We start from the raw sequence: 17239 nt of genomic DNA on the forward strand, positions 1-17239 counted from the left end.
GTTTTGCGAGGGAAGAAGTTAACACATATCCTACCAAAAATTTGTTTGCGCTGTTATCATATAAAATCGTGATTTCTTAACACAATTCACATATTCGTCATTTGGTCCCCATTACTTAAAAAATTAACGATATTCTAAAAGTGAAACTATTGTAAATAAACATTAAATTTTTAAACTTGAAATGTCACTAGTTCAATGCATCGTATGCTCTCTTATCCTAGTAGATAAGAGAGAAACGTCTTAAATTATGGGAACGATCTGTTCGATAAATAAGTCTTTCGACAGTCGTATTTCTCGAGTTCCAGTGTCTCACCCGTCTTTTATTCGAACGATAAAATATGCTTCTTTTTTAACATTCACATTCCGAAAGGGAGTCTTAATAAGATTCCCTACGACTTCCCCTTCTGTCCTCCCTGCAACATTCCTTCCTCTCATTCCGTTCTCTTAGATTCACTTCCCTAGCTTTTTATTTTCTCTGGTTTTCTCCACTGCTCTCGCCCCGTTCGTATTTCTTCCACGGGCCAACGTATTGTCCTTCCATCACTTCGAGCTTGAGCAAGGAATTCCAGACGGAATTGCCGTGCTCGCCTCGGCTGTTGCCCGAATATTTATGCTAAATGGGGATTTTGAAATACGATATTGAAGCAGGAGGAAGCAGTGCCTCGGGCACGTTCGAAAACAGCAGTCGAGGGATATCAACGTGGTTTGTGTCGGGTTAAAGGGAAAATGGGGGATCAGTGGAACTAAAACCGCCGCTGCTCTGGTTACGTGGACTCATTTAATTTCATGTGAAAATTTGGCCAATTTTGAAACAATTTCATGCGAAAAATAGGAGCCAGCGGTAGAAACATAGGAGTCGAATTTAGAATGCAACCGAGGAAGAGATACTATGGTTCAAAATAAGACTGAAAGTGGTAAAGTAAATCTCTTTCGCGTAAAAGACTTTGTTTTTAAAGAAGGAGGCTTTATAATCTGGTCGAATTGTGACTGAATTTCTAATTGAAAGACTCAGTGTGAGAAATGTCAACTCAGCTTGTTAGCAAAAATGACTATTTACGTAAATTATAATGTAGTTTAAATTTTAGTATAATTTTTCTGCTAAAAATACAAAATTTTGTAGTATTGAATTGTAAGTGGCTAAAATACGATATTATCCATATGATAATTTGTTGCTGCTTTTAATTCGAATGTATATGATGATAATTATAAAAGTGGTTTACCTAAGTAAAAAATCTAAACTGGTTAAATTTATCACTAATGTTGCATCGATTTACGCTATGAAATAACTGATAAATTCAACTTTTTAGAATTTTTCTAATTTAGAGCATTTTCATAAATGCAGTATTTCCTCGTTTTAATCACACGACTCATTCACAAGGTATACTCATCAAATTTACTATTTTATAATTTATTTATTAAATCTGAGCGTTTGTGAATTCCTAATTTACACGAAATTCTTTCCAATTTGAACTGCGATGTAAAATGTTGTACTCGAAAATGTGATACTCACTGTTTTGTACCCGTTTTAATTAACATCAAATCAACATCAATTATAATTAACTGTAGGTATGTGATATATGTGCGGGAATTCAGGTTAAACCTGAGCTAAACTACTGTCCCATGAACAGGAATGTATTAAATCACGTATTTGCGTCGATCGTTCGCACTGTTCGACAGAAACCTTTTCCACTTTTCGAGATTTATTCCTGGATCGTTTATTTAAAGCAGTTCGAGCATGAAGAAAAGTAGAGAGTAAATTAAAGATAGTTATCTTAAAATCTTATTGGACAAACATGAATTTCTAAGAATAATTAAATGAATGTATTAATTATACCTAAAAGATTTTGAATTTACATGATATCTACATTTAAATTAGTTTCATAATGACATTCAGGTGTTTTGTATTGCAAGTATATATACAAGGTATTTGATAACAGGTGTCAGAAACTTGAAGGAGTTATTTTATATGCTAAAATATGATGAAAATAATGACAGATAAAATTGAGTTTGGGGCTTCGTTTATGAGTTATTAATTGTTAAAGAAGAGTACCTAAAATATGCGTGAAATAGGTCTGACTATGTACTTATTCTACTGTCCGTGTACATTGGCCAAGTCAGGCACAGTTAAATTACTAAAATATATCCAGAGTCAGACACAGAAAAGCTAGTAGAATAAGATCCAAGTCAGACAACAAGGTCAGTAGTATAAGTTCCAAGTCAGGCACAGCTAAGTCAGTAGAATAACTTGGGATTTATGAGACTGTGTCTGACTTGGAAGTTTTGCAAGACTTGGCAGTCAGACACAGCGAAACTAGTAGAGTATATCCTTAGTCAGACACATTTCACGAGTATTTTAGCCGTCTTCTCAACTAGTAACTTAGAAACAAAGCTCCAAACAAAAGTTTATCTATCTTCATTTTCGTCTTATTTCAGCACATATAAAATCACCCCTTAAAATTTCTGACATTGACGTTGAATACCTTTCATATGACTATAAATACTGTGAACAGCGTTTGTTTTAGTATGTATTTGAGCGAGTTCTTCACAGGAATCTCTTCAACTTTGGCTTTTCAGAAGCAGTATAAAAAAGACCCAGATCAATGTATCTCTACCGTTTGAAGTGTATCGAATAGTATCACTAAGTTACAAGTCCAACGCTAACTATCCCCAGTAAATCTGCAGGCTTCTGTCCTGGGTTCATCCGCGACAACCAACTTCTTGTGGTTATTGGTGATATTGCAGTTGCTGGGTGGGGAGCGCGAACAAACTCTCTATAAAAACCAATTCTCCTCGTAGCTAACAATCTCAGTCAGTGCTGGGCTCGTAATCACTGTTTTCTAGATATTTACAAACGATACGACAAACGAAAGCATAATTTGTGAAAATCACGAGGGAAAGACGTACGTGATTGTGACTGCAAACTAAAATACATAATAATAAAATATAAATAAATAATTCATTATGTCAAGCCTTCACTTTATGTCTATAATTTAAATTTTATAATTTAGATACGAACGAAATCTGTGTCAGTACACGGAATTTGAAAAATTGTTAGCGCTATTTTTAATCCTTCCAGAACCCAGAAATTCCATTTACAAATTCAATAATACCCTCAACAAACTTCAGCCCTAGCGCAGGAAACGAATTTCTGTAAATTTTATTTCACCCTTTCAGAGACCATTTCACACAATCCCGTTTTTTTTTTTGGAGCCAAAGGATCCCAGTTCTGGCCCACGGAAAATGTTTGTTCGCGAAAAAACAACACTTCCGCGAGTCCCGTTTATTGGTGAAAACTTTTCGACGACCCCATTGCGAAAGTACGCGATCCGATATTAAAATCCCCTTGAAACTCGAACAGAATAGGAGAAACCGGATGCAGGGGAGTCCGATATCAGGGAGAAATCGAGGGAGAGCTCGTAAATTTCCGGGATAGTCCGTTACAAAGTGTACCGATGAAAACGAGGCGAAGCGGCGTGTTCGAAATGCAAAGGGCAGGTAAGGAGCCTTGAAGTCGAGTAAATTGTGTGTCGGCAGCAGACGTAAAACAGTTGATTGGTTTCGGAACGCTGCGGCGACGACGATTACGTAGGGTAAACAGTAGCTACGTTGTACCTGCGCCTCGATTCGAGCGCCTATTATCGTCAGTGAGAGGCAATCCGATTAAGTTCCGAGGCGATAAAGAGGGCTCGATGAATCGGAGCAAAGCGTTAACTGTTACGGGACGTTTACTGTCTGAGCTTCGTATTATTCGAACTAGGCTAATGTACTCTATTGCACAAAAGTATTTGGTCAGCTGGAGGAGCCTACACGTTTGGAATGTTTATAGAAATTATGGTGCAACTGAATATCTGTGTTCCTTCAAGAGGTCTAAAACGATGTATACATAGACTGGAATACAATTATTAAAAACAGGTGACGCCAATAACACTCCATCTTTTGTTAACTAATGGGACAGAAAAAGAAAGAATGCTGCTGTTGCGTCGCCTGTTTCCAGCGATCGTATTCCAGTTTATTTCGGCTTTTGGAAAGCAAATTTTTTTATGGCAAAGCACGTCGCGTTTTGTATGGAAAAAATGCTCTGGTTTTGAAGAGTTGGTAAACGTTTCTTTTATGTTGTTTACTAATAAGTTGCTGGCAAATATATGAAAATTGTTAAAAAATTCGTTAGTTTATTCTGAGTATTCGACAACAAGTGTAAGAAATTTGGAGGGATTATTTTATGTACGAAATTAACGTATCGGAATATGAAAGTGAATAATGAAGAAGTTTTGTTTGCTGTTTGGGTTTTGAGTTATTAATTGTTGAAGAAGCGCCTAAAATGTACGTGAAATGTGTCTGACTTGACTTATTCTACTGACAGCGCTGCGCCTGACTTGGCGCAGTGTATGTATGACAACAGTGGAATAAGCCTCCGAGTCAGACACATTTCATGGGCGTTTTAGGTGTATCTTTTGTTTTAAATATTGTTTCTTGCGCAATATTAGTATTTATGTATATCAAATTCTACAGTAAATTATATGTAAACACAAGTGCATTAACTGGAATAATTATGATGTAAAGAACAGACTACGTGTTATATAATTTCACATGAAGGAGACTCTGTGTAGAGGACAAATAGCAAAGTTATTTTACTAATAATTAATACAAAAATATTTCATTATGGCTCTAATATTGAGTGCACAACAGAGAAGAGAATTTGCTAATGGATTTAATACTTTATACATTACTAAAAATATGAGAGCCTGTTGTTTCTTAACATCAATTTAGAAAAGATTGACAAATTCTCAAGAACAAATTTATACTAAGAACTCTCCAGCTACAGGATTAAAATAAAGTAAATGTTCAAGCAAAAATCCTTACACTTATTGTTAAGTAAGCATTGGGAACGAAAAATAGGGGTGTCAGATCGAGAAGAAAAGGAACGAAAACTAGTTTCTCCGAGCTCGTTCTCGAAATAACGTACCATCGCCAAGGAAAAATCACCCCAATTTTTTAACATGCTTCCAGCGCCCAGCGCGAGCGACTCGCACGAGCGAACTTTCAAGAATACGTCGCTCTCCAGGCAAATCGTACGTCCGATGCAGCTGCAAAATAGTTGATTGGTTTTGGAATGTCACAGCGGGAGTTGGCTGACGTGCGAAACGCCAGTTCCATACTGCTCTTTTGCTCGCACGAATTTTGCTTACGCTGCGCGCAGTTCTTCTTCGCACGCTCTTTTCTTATTCGCTAGACCATACAAGCTTTTTCTTTTCTTTTTACCTCCCTGAATATTAGAATTTTAATATAGGCGAGGCGTAAAAATAAATCTATTATTTAACACGATTTCTTTTTCCACACACATATTGTACGATTCATAGATCATTGATATTAACATTTTCGTTTCGATAATAATGAAAGGTAGAAGATCTGTCTTGTACTTCGTATGCAGTAGGAAACAGTAAAACTCACAACGAATTTCTAGATTAGAGGCAACTAAGAGCCACGTAACTAAATTAGAAGCATTACGATCCATCATACTTGGAACTGTGGTCAATGTGTCATAGTATATGTGCAATGATGAAATACCTGAAGTTCTTTAGATTAGACCCACAGCAGAAGAAGTAGTACATCTATGTGGCAAATACGAAATAAGATTGTATAGTCGTCCTAGTGACCTAGCTAAAAAGTTAGGTGGAATGAATTTCCCTAGAAGAAAGAAAGCACTTAATGACCTTTTGCACCAACAACAGACGTTGCAACTTTTGTACATATGTTCATATCTACGTGACATAAGCATAAAATACTGCTATAATAATGTATCCAATTTCTTCAGGGAACACATCGTAAAGTTTCTTGGAGATATCAAAAAGGAAGTAGTAATATAAAAACAAACTATCGTTAAAGATACGTCTATATTAGGGAACAGCTAGTAGAACATTTGTTACGAAACAGAGTTCCTATATGTAATAACGTGTCGGAAGATTCTCGTTCAACTTTTCCTGCGATATTTGTTACAGAAGTGACAGTTGCACTATATATTTCTTTATATAGAAGTATCTTAAGGCAGTCGATTCAGATCACGATAAGTCATCAAACTATTAAGTTGATGATTATTCTTTTCCCACTTCTTCTACGATTTCAGTTATTGTCGCGAGGGACTCGAAAAAGCGGCGAGGAATCGAAAAATATATCTGCTTTTTGGAGGTTCATTCGTTTCTACCGAACGAATTCGGATTTGAACGCGTACGAGCTCCCTTTTGTATTCGTATCGCGTCCGAGGACGAAAAGCGCGAACGAGATCAGCGGCGCGGTGTGTGACTCAATGATGCCTCGCGCGTGCAGCGGAAAAATGGGATCGTGAGGTATGGGGCAATGGACAAAAGGATTTCGATGCGATGATCGACGCAATGCTTGCGTTGTTCCCATTTGAATATCGATTCAGAGGTAAATTTGACAAATTTTGGAGTCGTCTTGTGGCGTAGACTTGTGCTGAATAGAGAATGCTTAAGGAGTTAGGCCACCCTGGCCACGTTAACGAAAGTTATTTTTAATAGAAGAACTTATACGAGTGGAATTACAGTTATACCTGATTGAAACGAAATTTTTGCAACTAATTTTTGTACGATAGGTGCTGAAGATTTTCTTACGACTTTGAAAAATATCATGAACTTTTGTTTTAAATATTCAGACTTACCTCTCACAGCCTCCTCGTCGTCGATTTGGAATTTTAGAGAGTTCGCTCTTCTGGAGAATCTCAGCGTGTGCCACATGTCATCGTTCAGACCTTGTCCAGCAATTAGAACCTAAAACAAAACATATATTACATAAGAAATTTAAATTATAATATTTTATAATTCTTGCATAAATGTAGGTACATTTAACATATTTTTCGTCTCTATAAAACTGCTTTTTTAACTAAAAAAATAGTATTAAAATAGATGTAAGATAATTCGTAAGTACCACTGCAATTATTATTCCTAACGAGTCGAGGTTTCCTTTTGCTACTGTGCTTCCCAACTGACATCTTTCGAGTTGTTAGTCCTATCACTACTCTGACCTGTCCTGATTCTAATATCCACGTCTAGACATGGCCTGCTATGTAGCCTTACTGACGAGACCACTAACAGACACAGGGTGAAACCCTCTCCCTCCCTCTTTTTTCTTTTCCCTCTCTCTACTTTTCCTAGCTCCCTTATCTCTTAACAATCATCTTTATGGGCCATTAATGACCTATGGTTACCTACAGGTTGCCTTATTAATTATTCCTGAAATCCCCTTGTCTATTCACCTTGCCTATTTACCTATTCACCTTGGTTCATCTTACGTTATCCTCTCTCCTACGATTCAGACTCGAAAGGTTTGCTTTAGTTGTGGCGCAATATTAAACGACAAATCAGGATTATCGACAGGGTTCTCCACCCGCGATCGTCGAGCACAGAAATCTCGACGTCTTACCATGGAGTTCGACGAACGTCAGGAACTACGTCGAGCCAGAATTTCCGCTTCGATTTTACGCTCAACAGGCCGCCTCGAAGCGAGATTGATTGCGCGTTGCAGGGTGCAAGTCGTCGACTCAAACGCCGAGGAAATTTGCGCCGCGGCGCAATGAAAACGCTTCAGGCGGAAACGGGCCGATTGAATTACGTCGCGCGGATGCAATAATGGATACTTGAGAGCGAGCAATTAGCGCGAAGCGACCGCTACCGGTGCTTCCCATTAGGGGAAACACAACGAGGCCAGTTTCGGGAGGGCTCTAATAAAGACACGCCACCGTCTGCCTGGCAATGGACGTTGCAGGAGGACCTACGACAATTATGCATGGATTTAGGGAGACCTGAGTGTTTTTGTTTTTGGGTAATTTCAGTGGGACTACTAGAGAGAGATACCATTGGATGACCTTTCAGAGTAGCGTGAGTATTAGGTGAGAACAAAAGCTCGATCGATCGAATAATAGAACATTTTGTCACATGCAATAGTGATTACTGGTTTTGTTTTAAGCATGGAAGAATTTTAACAACTTCTGATTTTTCCTGACCTCAATACCCTACTTGTTTAAAGGGACACGTATTTTTCCATGTGTGATTGGGTCATTGGGTGTTCAAGGAAATCAGACCTATCATGTTTTCGTTAACTCTGAATTAGAGATTTATCCCTACATAAGTACTCTTAGTCCCTGACATTCAATAATAATGATCATGCAAGAATCTAGGTTTCTAATTTCAATAATAAGTTCTTTGGTCTGAAGAAAATCGATCTCCTAAGATTATGGAGGAATACATTCGCTATGAAATAGCTATGTAGCGAAACAACACTTAAATATCAGTGAATAGAGACACAAATGATGGCGATGCGATGGTGCAAAGGTGACGTTCAGTGACAAACGTGTGTCAGGTGGCACGTGATAGATGAATATCGCTGGTGGCAGTGTGGGCCAAACCAGTTAGCAGATAGTGACGAGATGCCCGGATTTATGGCGGTTTAACCAAACGAGAGGCGCCGTGTGTTGTTAGTTTATCGATGGTACTGCACTTCCGTTATAGTTAACTATACATGCGCGTATCGTGGCCGTTGCGCAACTCCGTTGTTCAGATCTCGCATATATGTACATACAGAAATATGCAAATCATTAAATTCATCACACTCCCTTCACGATTTTGCTCATTTTCTGTGAGAATATCAGTTCATATTAACTGTGGGGGAAATTATTGTAGTAAAATAATTTATGATATAAATGTTTCTTCGAAATTGTAGATTAGAAGTAGTGGAAAAGGTTGTGAAATATCATTACAATTTTGGTCTAGTCATAGCTTAGACTATTTATAGTTAAAATACTTGCACTGCTAATCATTTGTTGAGAGTATTACATTAAGCTATTAAGCCTATTAAGAGGCATGTAATAGGATCCACCAGTAAGTAATGTGTTAACCAACAAAATGAAAATATGAAGGACAAAGACTCAACTCTAATCTATTGAATTCAGAACATAACATGAAAAATCATAAATTGTTCATTAAAATTAATTATAATAAACCCTAGGCTAGGTTCTCTTTAGTCTCTGGGTCCATAGTTTTATATTTCAGCCTCCATTAGTCCAAATATCTGTAACTAAAAGTGACCCAATCCATTCGACAACTCTATACCTACCAATTGCGATTATAATGGGTCAAGAACGGGAACAACAGAAAATTGTTACCATTCGCCTTCATTCCCTATTTCGTTTTCTTTATATTCTTTTAATCCTCAAAAAATTTCAAAGATGCAAGTACCTTTGACAGACAAGATTTTCAGATGAAAACAATGCTATCATGCCGACCGTGGCACAGAACTGCGAAAGCTATGCAAAAAGAACAACAGCCTTTGTCTAGGCCAAGCTTTCATCGAGAGAGCATGCCTCGCGTTCGATTTACAGCGATATTTCCAATAGCACGCAACACTAGCTCGTCGCTCGGCCGCGACAAAAAGACGCGCGCCGCCTGACAATCAATAATGCTATCTCACGGCACGCCCCGCCGCGGCGGAATGCTTTTATGCAGCCACGATTTTCCGCGCCAAGTCGGCCCGTCCCGATCAACTCGATAAAGCTCGATTCGGGCACCAGCGCCGCGTCCATACGTCCTTTAATTGCCAGATTGATTCGTAGGTAGCCGCAGAGACGCGGACGATTATCTGCGCGGAGCCGCCGATAAATCTCCCTCGAGGGAGAACCGTAATATCCGCCTACTGATAGACTTTCTATGTAATTCTAGTTTGATCGTGGCAGGGGCGAGAGCTTTTTGCACGCCACTTCGCGCGCTGCGGACTCCTCGTTGGAATTTCCACGCCAAGTCTCCGCCATTCAAAGTGGGCCGCTGAATTTCAAGCTCGATCTACCCGCTGTTTGGTGAACACTGACGACAGAGCAAACCGTCGAATACCTTTTTTCTTCTGGCAGAGTCGCGGCCAGTGGTTCTTAACCTGCCTTTGTGGCGTGGAATCTCTGGCAAAGTAGGGAAGTTTGTGGGAAGCCTTTCTAGAATGGTGTGATTAAACGCTGTTAAATGAAGGCTGCTGTAAACGAGCATATTCGATGAGGTTTGAAAGACGGTCTTGTTTGAATATTCCTCTTTTTTTCGTTGTTTAGAGAATTGAGACAGTGAGGAGTATTGTTTGTCCTTTGGAGTACAGACCATTTAAGGCCAGCGCCTGAATCAATTCTGAACCATGTGCGCTGTTTTTAGCGGGTCTTCAGTGACCTATGGGAGCTATGGGAAAGTGAAGATTAGGTAAAAACATGTCTCTGCGTTTTATAATCTGATTGCCAGGTAGAAATTGCTGGCACAACTCGAAATTTTGTTAACAGAGTTAGCAAAAAATCCTTTATGTATCAGGCAGAAATTGCTGGTGTGATCCCAGATTTTATTAAGAGGATTATTAGAATATCTTTCATCCGTCAGGTAAACATCGTTGCCATGATCCACGATTTCTTCAACAAGGTTATTAGACTACGTTATTGGTCTGGAATAGAGACATTGGGGGGATTGGATCTGGGGGAATGGGTCACATATCAAACAACAGGCCCAGTTCCCTATCAGTGATTCTAACATACTCGTCCTCGATCTCCTACTCACAGCCGAAGAAGGATTTTCCAGGATCCCTGTTTGTCAGTCATTCCTAAGTCTTCGATCACGTTGGATTGATATTCTCCGATCTGATCGTGATCTATGTGGTGACATCCACCCTCTGACCAGCTGTCTCACTGGTCAGCCCCTACCCTTGACTAGCTCTCACTGGTCATCCCTAATCCTTGATCAGTTCCCATTAGTTATTGGTAACCCTTGACCAGCTGTCCCACTGGTTACCCTTGACCTTTGACCATCTCCCATTGCTTGTCTCTGACCCTCGATCAGCTTCCACTGGTCACCCTGACCCTTGACCAGTTCCCACTGGTCACCCCTAAACCTTGACTAGCTTCCACTGGTCAGTCCCTCCTCTTGCATTGAACTGAACATTAAAGTTTGAAATCTGAAGACATTGCATCCATTGAGGTTTTCATCAAGAAGACTTCAGCCGACTGCTTCGAAAGTTAGACTTGAAGGGTTTATTAAGACTGTATTTAAGAATATACACTTATGTCTTTTGTAAAACTTTTGTGAGACTATCAGCTAAGCATTTTCTTAGCTTTCTTTGTTCTAAAATGCTCCTTATTTCTGGTGAGGAGGTTACCTCTGATACATCCATATGCTTTTTGCATACTTTTTAATCTACATATTGGTACTCGATGGACATGAATTCAGAGATACAGCATGAAACAAACTTAATTTTTAGCGAAAATTAATAGGAACGTCGTGTACTCAGTAACAGGTATCGATTGATTCGATTTCGAATAAATTTGATAAAACAGATTTCAATTCTGTCTGCCTCAGCGCACAGTCCGATGAGGATGCAACTTCGTTTTTTCCATACCCGATCGCCACACCGGCGTTTGATTTATAACGTTTCGATACGTTTGAAGCGGTGATTTGTGTTTAATTATAACGGACGGTGCACATAGAGAATACCCCATCGTCGATGGCATTGCAATTAATCAACAAAATAGGCCGTGAAAGTGAATTTAATACGATTACTCGACGTGTATCCCGGCTAAGGGACTTAATTAAATGTTCTTCGATCAAAATTAACATTTAACATGGCATCATTTGACAAGGACCCGTAGTATAATCCATGTTGAATTCGTTTGAATGGCGAGCAATGTTGTCGAGTAAAAGAACAGATAAATAGTTCCATTTGAAATATTCAATTTTATTGCTCACGAATATCGTTGATGAAAATTGTAATCGTGATATTACGTTGGATTTTATCGGATACGTTGCTCGTTAAATTTTTATTCAAATAGTCATAGGTTACTGTTAGTTGAAAACCGATCTTTTGGGAAACGTACATTTAAATTAAATCACGTATTTTAATTTTTCAAAGAGATTTAAAAACCAATAATCTTTTTAAGAATTTTAGAATTGAACAAAAATTTAAAAAGTTGAAAAGGTAAATTATCTTGTCGACATAATTGAAGAGACTGGTTTCAATACAAAAATAAGTATTTAATACGAAAATTCGAATGATTTTCAGTCGCATCTATTTAATTTTATTGAAATGACACGATGCTGAATGCCAATCAAAATGATTATGATCAGTTTACTATCGAGATGATGGGGTCACATAATTACCTCGAACAACTCCACATACATCATTTGTGACACGTGTACGTACATGTACGGCTGCCTAATTGGTCCAATGCAAGATCTGTCCATGATTTTATCTGTTTATACTACTAACTTATTTGTATTGCTTTAAACGTGTGTTCGACATCCACTTCTGCCAGCAACTACATTATTCATATTTATCTGTGTCCTATATTTAACACTTTTTTATTAGCACACCCTTTATTGGTATGTACTTATTAAATAGTAAAAATGGGAACTATTTTAAAAACATTCTACTAAATATTTAATTTACATTAATAGTAGAGTCAAGAAACTATTAGTACACTAGTAAAAACTGTAACATTATGTTTCAGGAACGTTATTTTGCTTTTGCTTTAAAAGTAAGAGAAAAGAGTACATATTATCTCTCTAAAGTACGTGTACCTACTTCTTCAAAAACTCGTTTTAATTAATTTTTATTTTACCTTCTTTTCCCAAGAAAAATTTTAAAAATAGTTTTCAGAACAAGAATATAATTGTTGTATAATGGTGCTTGCAATAAAAAAATTGACATTAGAAAACTTCTCCTTTCTTCTTCCCTTGAATCAATGTGTTAGGAAACACAAAAACATCTCATTTCCATTTGTAACAAAAACTACCAGGAATTTCCAGTTTTACAACATTCCAATTAAATCTTGTTCTAACCCTTCGAATATTTACCATCCACTGATCCATTTCAAAGTGACCGATCTGTTTTTACCCCCGCGTGTTATTTACATTTCCGCTGGTCACTCGCTGCGAAAAATTGCAGATCTTCCCTCAAATCAAGTTACTCTCGTTATGTAAAATTCAATCAAAAAACGAACCAAAAAAAAATGAGGAAAGAAAAAAGTGAAAAGAAGAAATAAAAGCCAAATCTCGAAAAAAGTCACATCGCATGCGCCCTGGAAATTGTCGCGAAAACCATCGAAAACTGATTTCCCGTGAAAATTTCTTTGTAGCCGAACGAATATTTAAATAGCGAATTTTAATTAAAGTTTGCTCCGGCTCGTCAAATATTTACGATCCTCTGATCAATTTCCAGTAGGGATCTCCTTTCGTCCTTCACCCTCCACAGTCCTCCTCCCCCATCCCCCGTGCCCCACCTTTCTCCCTATTTTCATCGTCCCGTTGCATCATCTCTATTTATTTTCTTTCGTTGATGTTTTATCCGTCGAGAACAAACGGAGCGGCAGTAACGTCCTGAGAACCTCGGGAATAATTCTTTCCGCGAGGAAACGGCGCGGCGTGTTTACTTCATACCTGAGAGAGGCGGCCACTTTCTTTCCTCCAAGTTGACGCGTACCGTTTGCCTTTTTTTCTCTCGCCTCCCCTGAGAAGAGTCGCTCGACCGCGATCGTTTCGGTTTACTCTCGTCGACGAAGGTGGGACTTTCTTTGGCTCGACGAGGGAGGAAAGCAATTCGAGGAGACCGCGATAAGACGGGGCACGTATGGTCGCTCGCGTCGGAGTCTGGGACGCGGAATTGAGAGACGACAGCTTGGCTTGGCTGCGGCCGCGATATTTAATTGAAATGGATAACTAGGGGTTGCTGGTATTTTTGGGGGCGAGGTGGGGGTAGGGACCTCTGAGGGCGATCGGGTAAGAGGATAGGAATATCCTGAAAAGGTTTGAAAAGGCATTGAGTGCAAGAGGGGTTTAGGTATATTTTTTCTGAATTTGAGTTAGTAGCATTAATCTATTATGAAGATGCATTGTTGGGGTTCGACATAGGGGAGGGACTTAACCAAGTCATGTGCACGTCGGGAATACACGTAATTGTCTTGAGTAAGGTGACAATGTTAATTAAAATCGAAGAAATTAATGTTGGATGAAGTAAATCCTTTGCATAGATATGTTATTAAGGGAAACTGTGTTTTTAATGTGGTGTTAATAATGTTTTTCTTTTTCTCACCAGATGTGATGGCGTTTATGTCGAATCCCAATATTTTAGATTGCCTGTTTTTCCGATTTTTTCGAGTGGCGGAGTTCGATGTTACTCTCAATGCTTCATTAGTATTTTTAGAGAGGATTTGAGATAATTGGAGAGAAAATATTGGGAATTAACTCTCACCTGGGATATCCTCGATATTGTAACAGAATATGGTAGCATCACTGTGATTTCCTAAAGGTGAATTTAGACTTTTCAATTTGAGTGATCATCGCAGATGATTCATTCACAGTGAAAATGGAAGATGAAAGTTGTAGTATTTAGACCAGTACAGTAGTTGAATTCACTTCATTAGTTTTCAATACGACGGCGAGTGAAATAGTGAGTTCCAAGATTTAATTAACAACTTTATCCCTTGTAGAAAAATATTGTAAAATACTAGAAATATTAGGTTTGCATTTATCACTGTAACTTCAGTATACATGAATCCAGGTTCTAGTTCCTTCACTGTTCACTTTCAATATTCAGTATGGATAAAACGCAGATGAAAACAATCTTTATATTTTTTATTGTGAATAAATCATCCACGCTGATCATCCATAGTGAAAAGTCTAAATTCGCCTTTAGATAATAATAAGAAATGACTAACATGTCGACTGCCATGATGGTCATCAGTCACCATCACTTATAGCTCAAAATACTTATTTCCATAAAACATTTATACCAATTGTACCTAACGTCTATTAATTTTAAAGAAAGTTACGCCTTTCATTGATTGTTACATCTAACAATCAAATAAATAAACGAAAGAAAATTCTAAAACGTTTTTCTGTTAATTTACATCCAACCATGCTGACTATTTCACCTGATTGTGAACTTACGTAGGTATGTGTAACCAATTTTGTAATCACGGTGCCTCCAATCGGTCATCCTATAAATTGCTGGACGATTTGGAGGGTAGATTGACGATTCGTTCATTAGTCGATGCGTAATGTAAATTCGTTATCTCTCTCCTTGAGCCATCATCGCTCGTCCTGCTTTAATTCGCCTGTTTTAAGTACAGCTAATTTTTTTTCGTATCCAAAAGACAAGTGGAGACATTCTCCCGAAATTGTGAGCTTTCTAATTTGCTATACATAGACTATAACTAATCAGGATTTACAATGGAGCACAGTGACAAATCTTATGAAGTTACGTGAACAAAATAAAAATATTGCTGTTCTTGAATAACAAGTGTATCCAAGTTAAGAAAAGACATGTATATTGAAGAAGAAAAATATCAGAAGTTTTTTTGTTCTGTAATTTTTCCTTTCAGCGAATATTTTGAGCTATTTTCGTATTATTCAGTACTTAAATATTGGAGACGTAATGTAATATAATATTTTTTGGAATTTCCTTGCGCGAATTTGAATGATGGCGCTGACAAAAGCAGTTGTCGCATTGATTGAATTTCAATATCCGTGTGAACAATTTCATCACATCTATTGTATCGCTTCAGAAACCATTAATCCATATTGTAGACGTTTGTAAGCATAATTTCACTCGCCCTTAATTAATTCGACCCATTTAATTAGAACACAGCGTTCACCCAGTGACCTGATTTTCATTTCCACCTATTTATTAGAGAGGCAGCTGCAAATCTATTTACCCAAATACCAGCGTGCTCCCTATACATAGGTACATGTAATTTGATTTGTTCAGCTGATAACAAATGCTACGAAATTACCAGATCAATTTATGTTTCTATTAAAACACTCAAAATTTCTATTCCCTATTTTCGAGTAATAGGTATTTATTCGACAAGGGTAAAATATAGAATTGGTATATTATTCGGTTATGGTTAAATATTTGCAATTTCAAGACTCATTACCGGATCAATTATTCAGTTCAATTATCGAGAACGTGTAGAGATCGAGATTGAAACACAAACGTAAATTACAATCTCCTCTAATCGCACGTGGTTGTGTTCTGACGCTCAGCGTTTCCGGTTTGAATGGCTGCGTTCGCAGCTGTACTTCCAGTTCGATTTTCTTGAATAAGACGCAACACACTTGTAATCCTACTTTAGATAAATGAAATACGTGTTCCTCAGGAAAATAGAAACTTCTTGGGTACATACTAAAGATCAGATGATGCGTCAAACACAGAGGTAACACCTGTCTTTGTTAGAGTTATTGTTATACAAAAATTGATGAATTATACTATATAATATAAAATCAGAGAAACAATTAATTAACACTACCTTCTGTATAATATTCGCTGAAAATACTATCAAAAAATAGTAATTCTGAGTTCCTCAGAATAAAAAATTTTGAAAATTTTGGCTTCTCTAATTTATGCTCCTATTCTGTAATTTATACTACTAATACATTTATAATTCTCAGTATTATTTCTCACTAGATTAATCATACAATTTATAGATCTATTATTCTTTCAGAAAACTCCACTTGAAGTTTATTGAAATTAGTATAATTATCTCAATAAAGGTTCTACAAGTCTACATTCACGAAACTACATTATATTACCTAGTGGATCTTTTGAAAGAGGAGAAAGCTTTGAATCTTTCTATAGAAGATAAGATGCTTCTCAAATTTCTCAGCTGAGACGTTTAGAATTAGTTACAGCCGTAGACTGAGAAATTGAATGCTCAGCGGCAATATTTGCATACACGCCAAACGTCATATTTGGGATTAGGAAATGCGCTTGCCTCAGACGGACCAAATACGCTTTGACTGCGCTCGAAATCACTCGCTTGGGTTCGATTACGAATCATCTGTTCTAGTTAGGAGGCATTTTGGGATACGATTCGGAAGGGCATTCATTTCGGGCGACTGCGCAACTAACTTCGACCGTTGTAATTAAATCGAAGTTGAACCACAGGCACAAAGAGTCGGATAGAATTAACATTTTAGCAGAGTTCATATTTGATGAATTGAAGAGCTGACTTCATGAAATGTTACAAAATTACTGAATTTAAACTTCAAACTCAGTAAAATGAACGAAACCAACTTTCTTTTTCGTATTAGCTCTGAATTAAAAAATATTTTAGTCATGACTTATCAGAATTATAATCATGTTTCGTTACTAGAAAGTAAATTTCAAATGTGCTGAAAGCACTGTAGCACTTGATTAATACTTAATTTCTATACTGTCG

The 17239-nt window shown here is 37.6% G+C and overlaps 1 protein-coding gene across 1 annotated transcript in view; it reads right to left on the reverse strand.

Moving 5' to 3' along the window:
- The window catches only part of Nrx-1 (neurexin 1), a 370027-nt gene that overhangs the window by 76906 nt on the left and 275882 nt on the right, over positions 1-17239 (reverse strand). The window contains exon 16 of the mRNA XM_076377439.1: positions 6674-6782. Coding sequence (XP_076233554.1) covers positions 6674-6782 — 109 coding nt within the window. The remainder of the gene's footprint in view (positions 1-6673; positions 6783-17239) is intronic.

The sequence above is a fragment of the Calliopsis andreniformis genome, chromosome 5, assembly GCF_051401765.1.
Source record: "Calliopsis andreniformis isolate RMS-2024a chromosome 5, iyCalAndr_principal, whole genome shotgun sequence".
Taxonomy (NCBI): Eukaryota; Metazoa; Arthropoda; class Insecta; order Hymenoptera; family Andrenidae; genus Calliopsis; species Calliopsis andreniformis.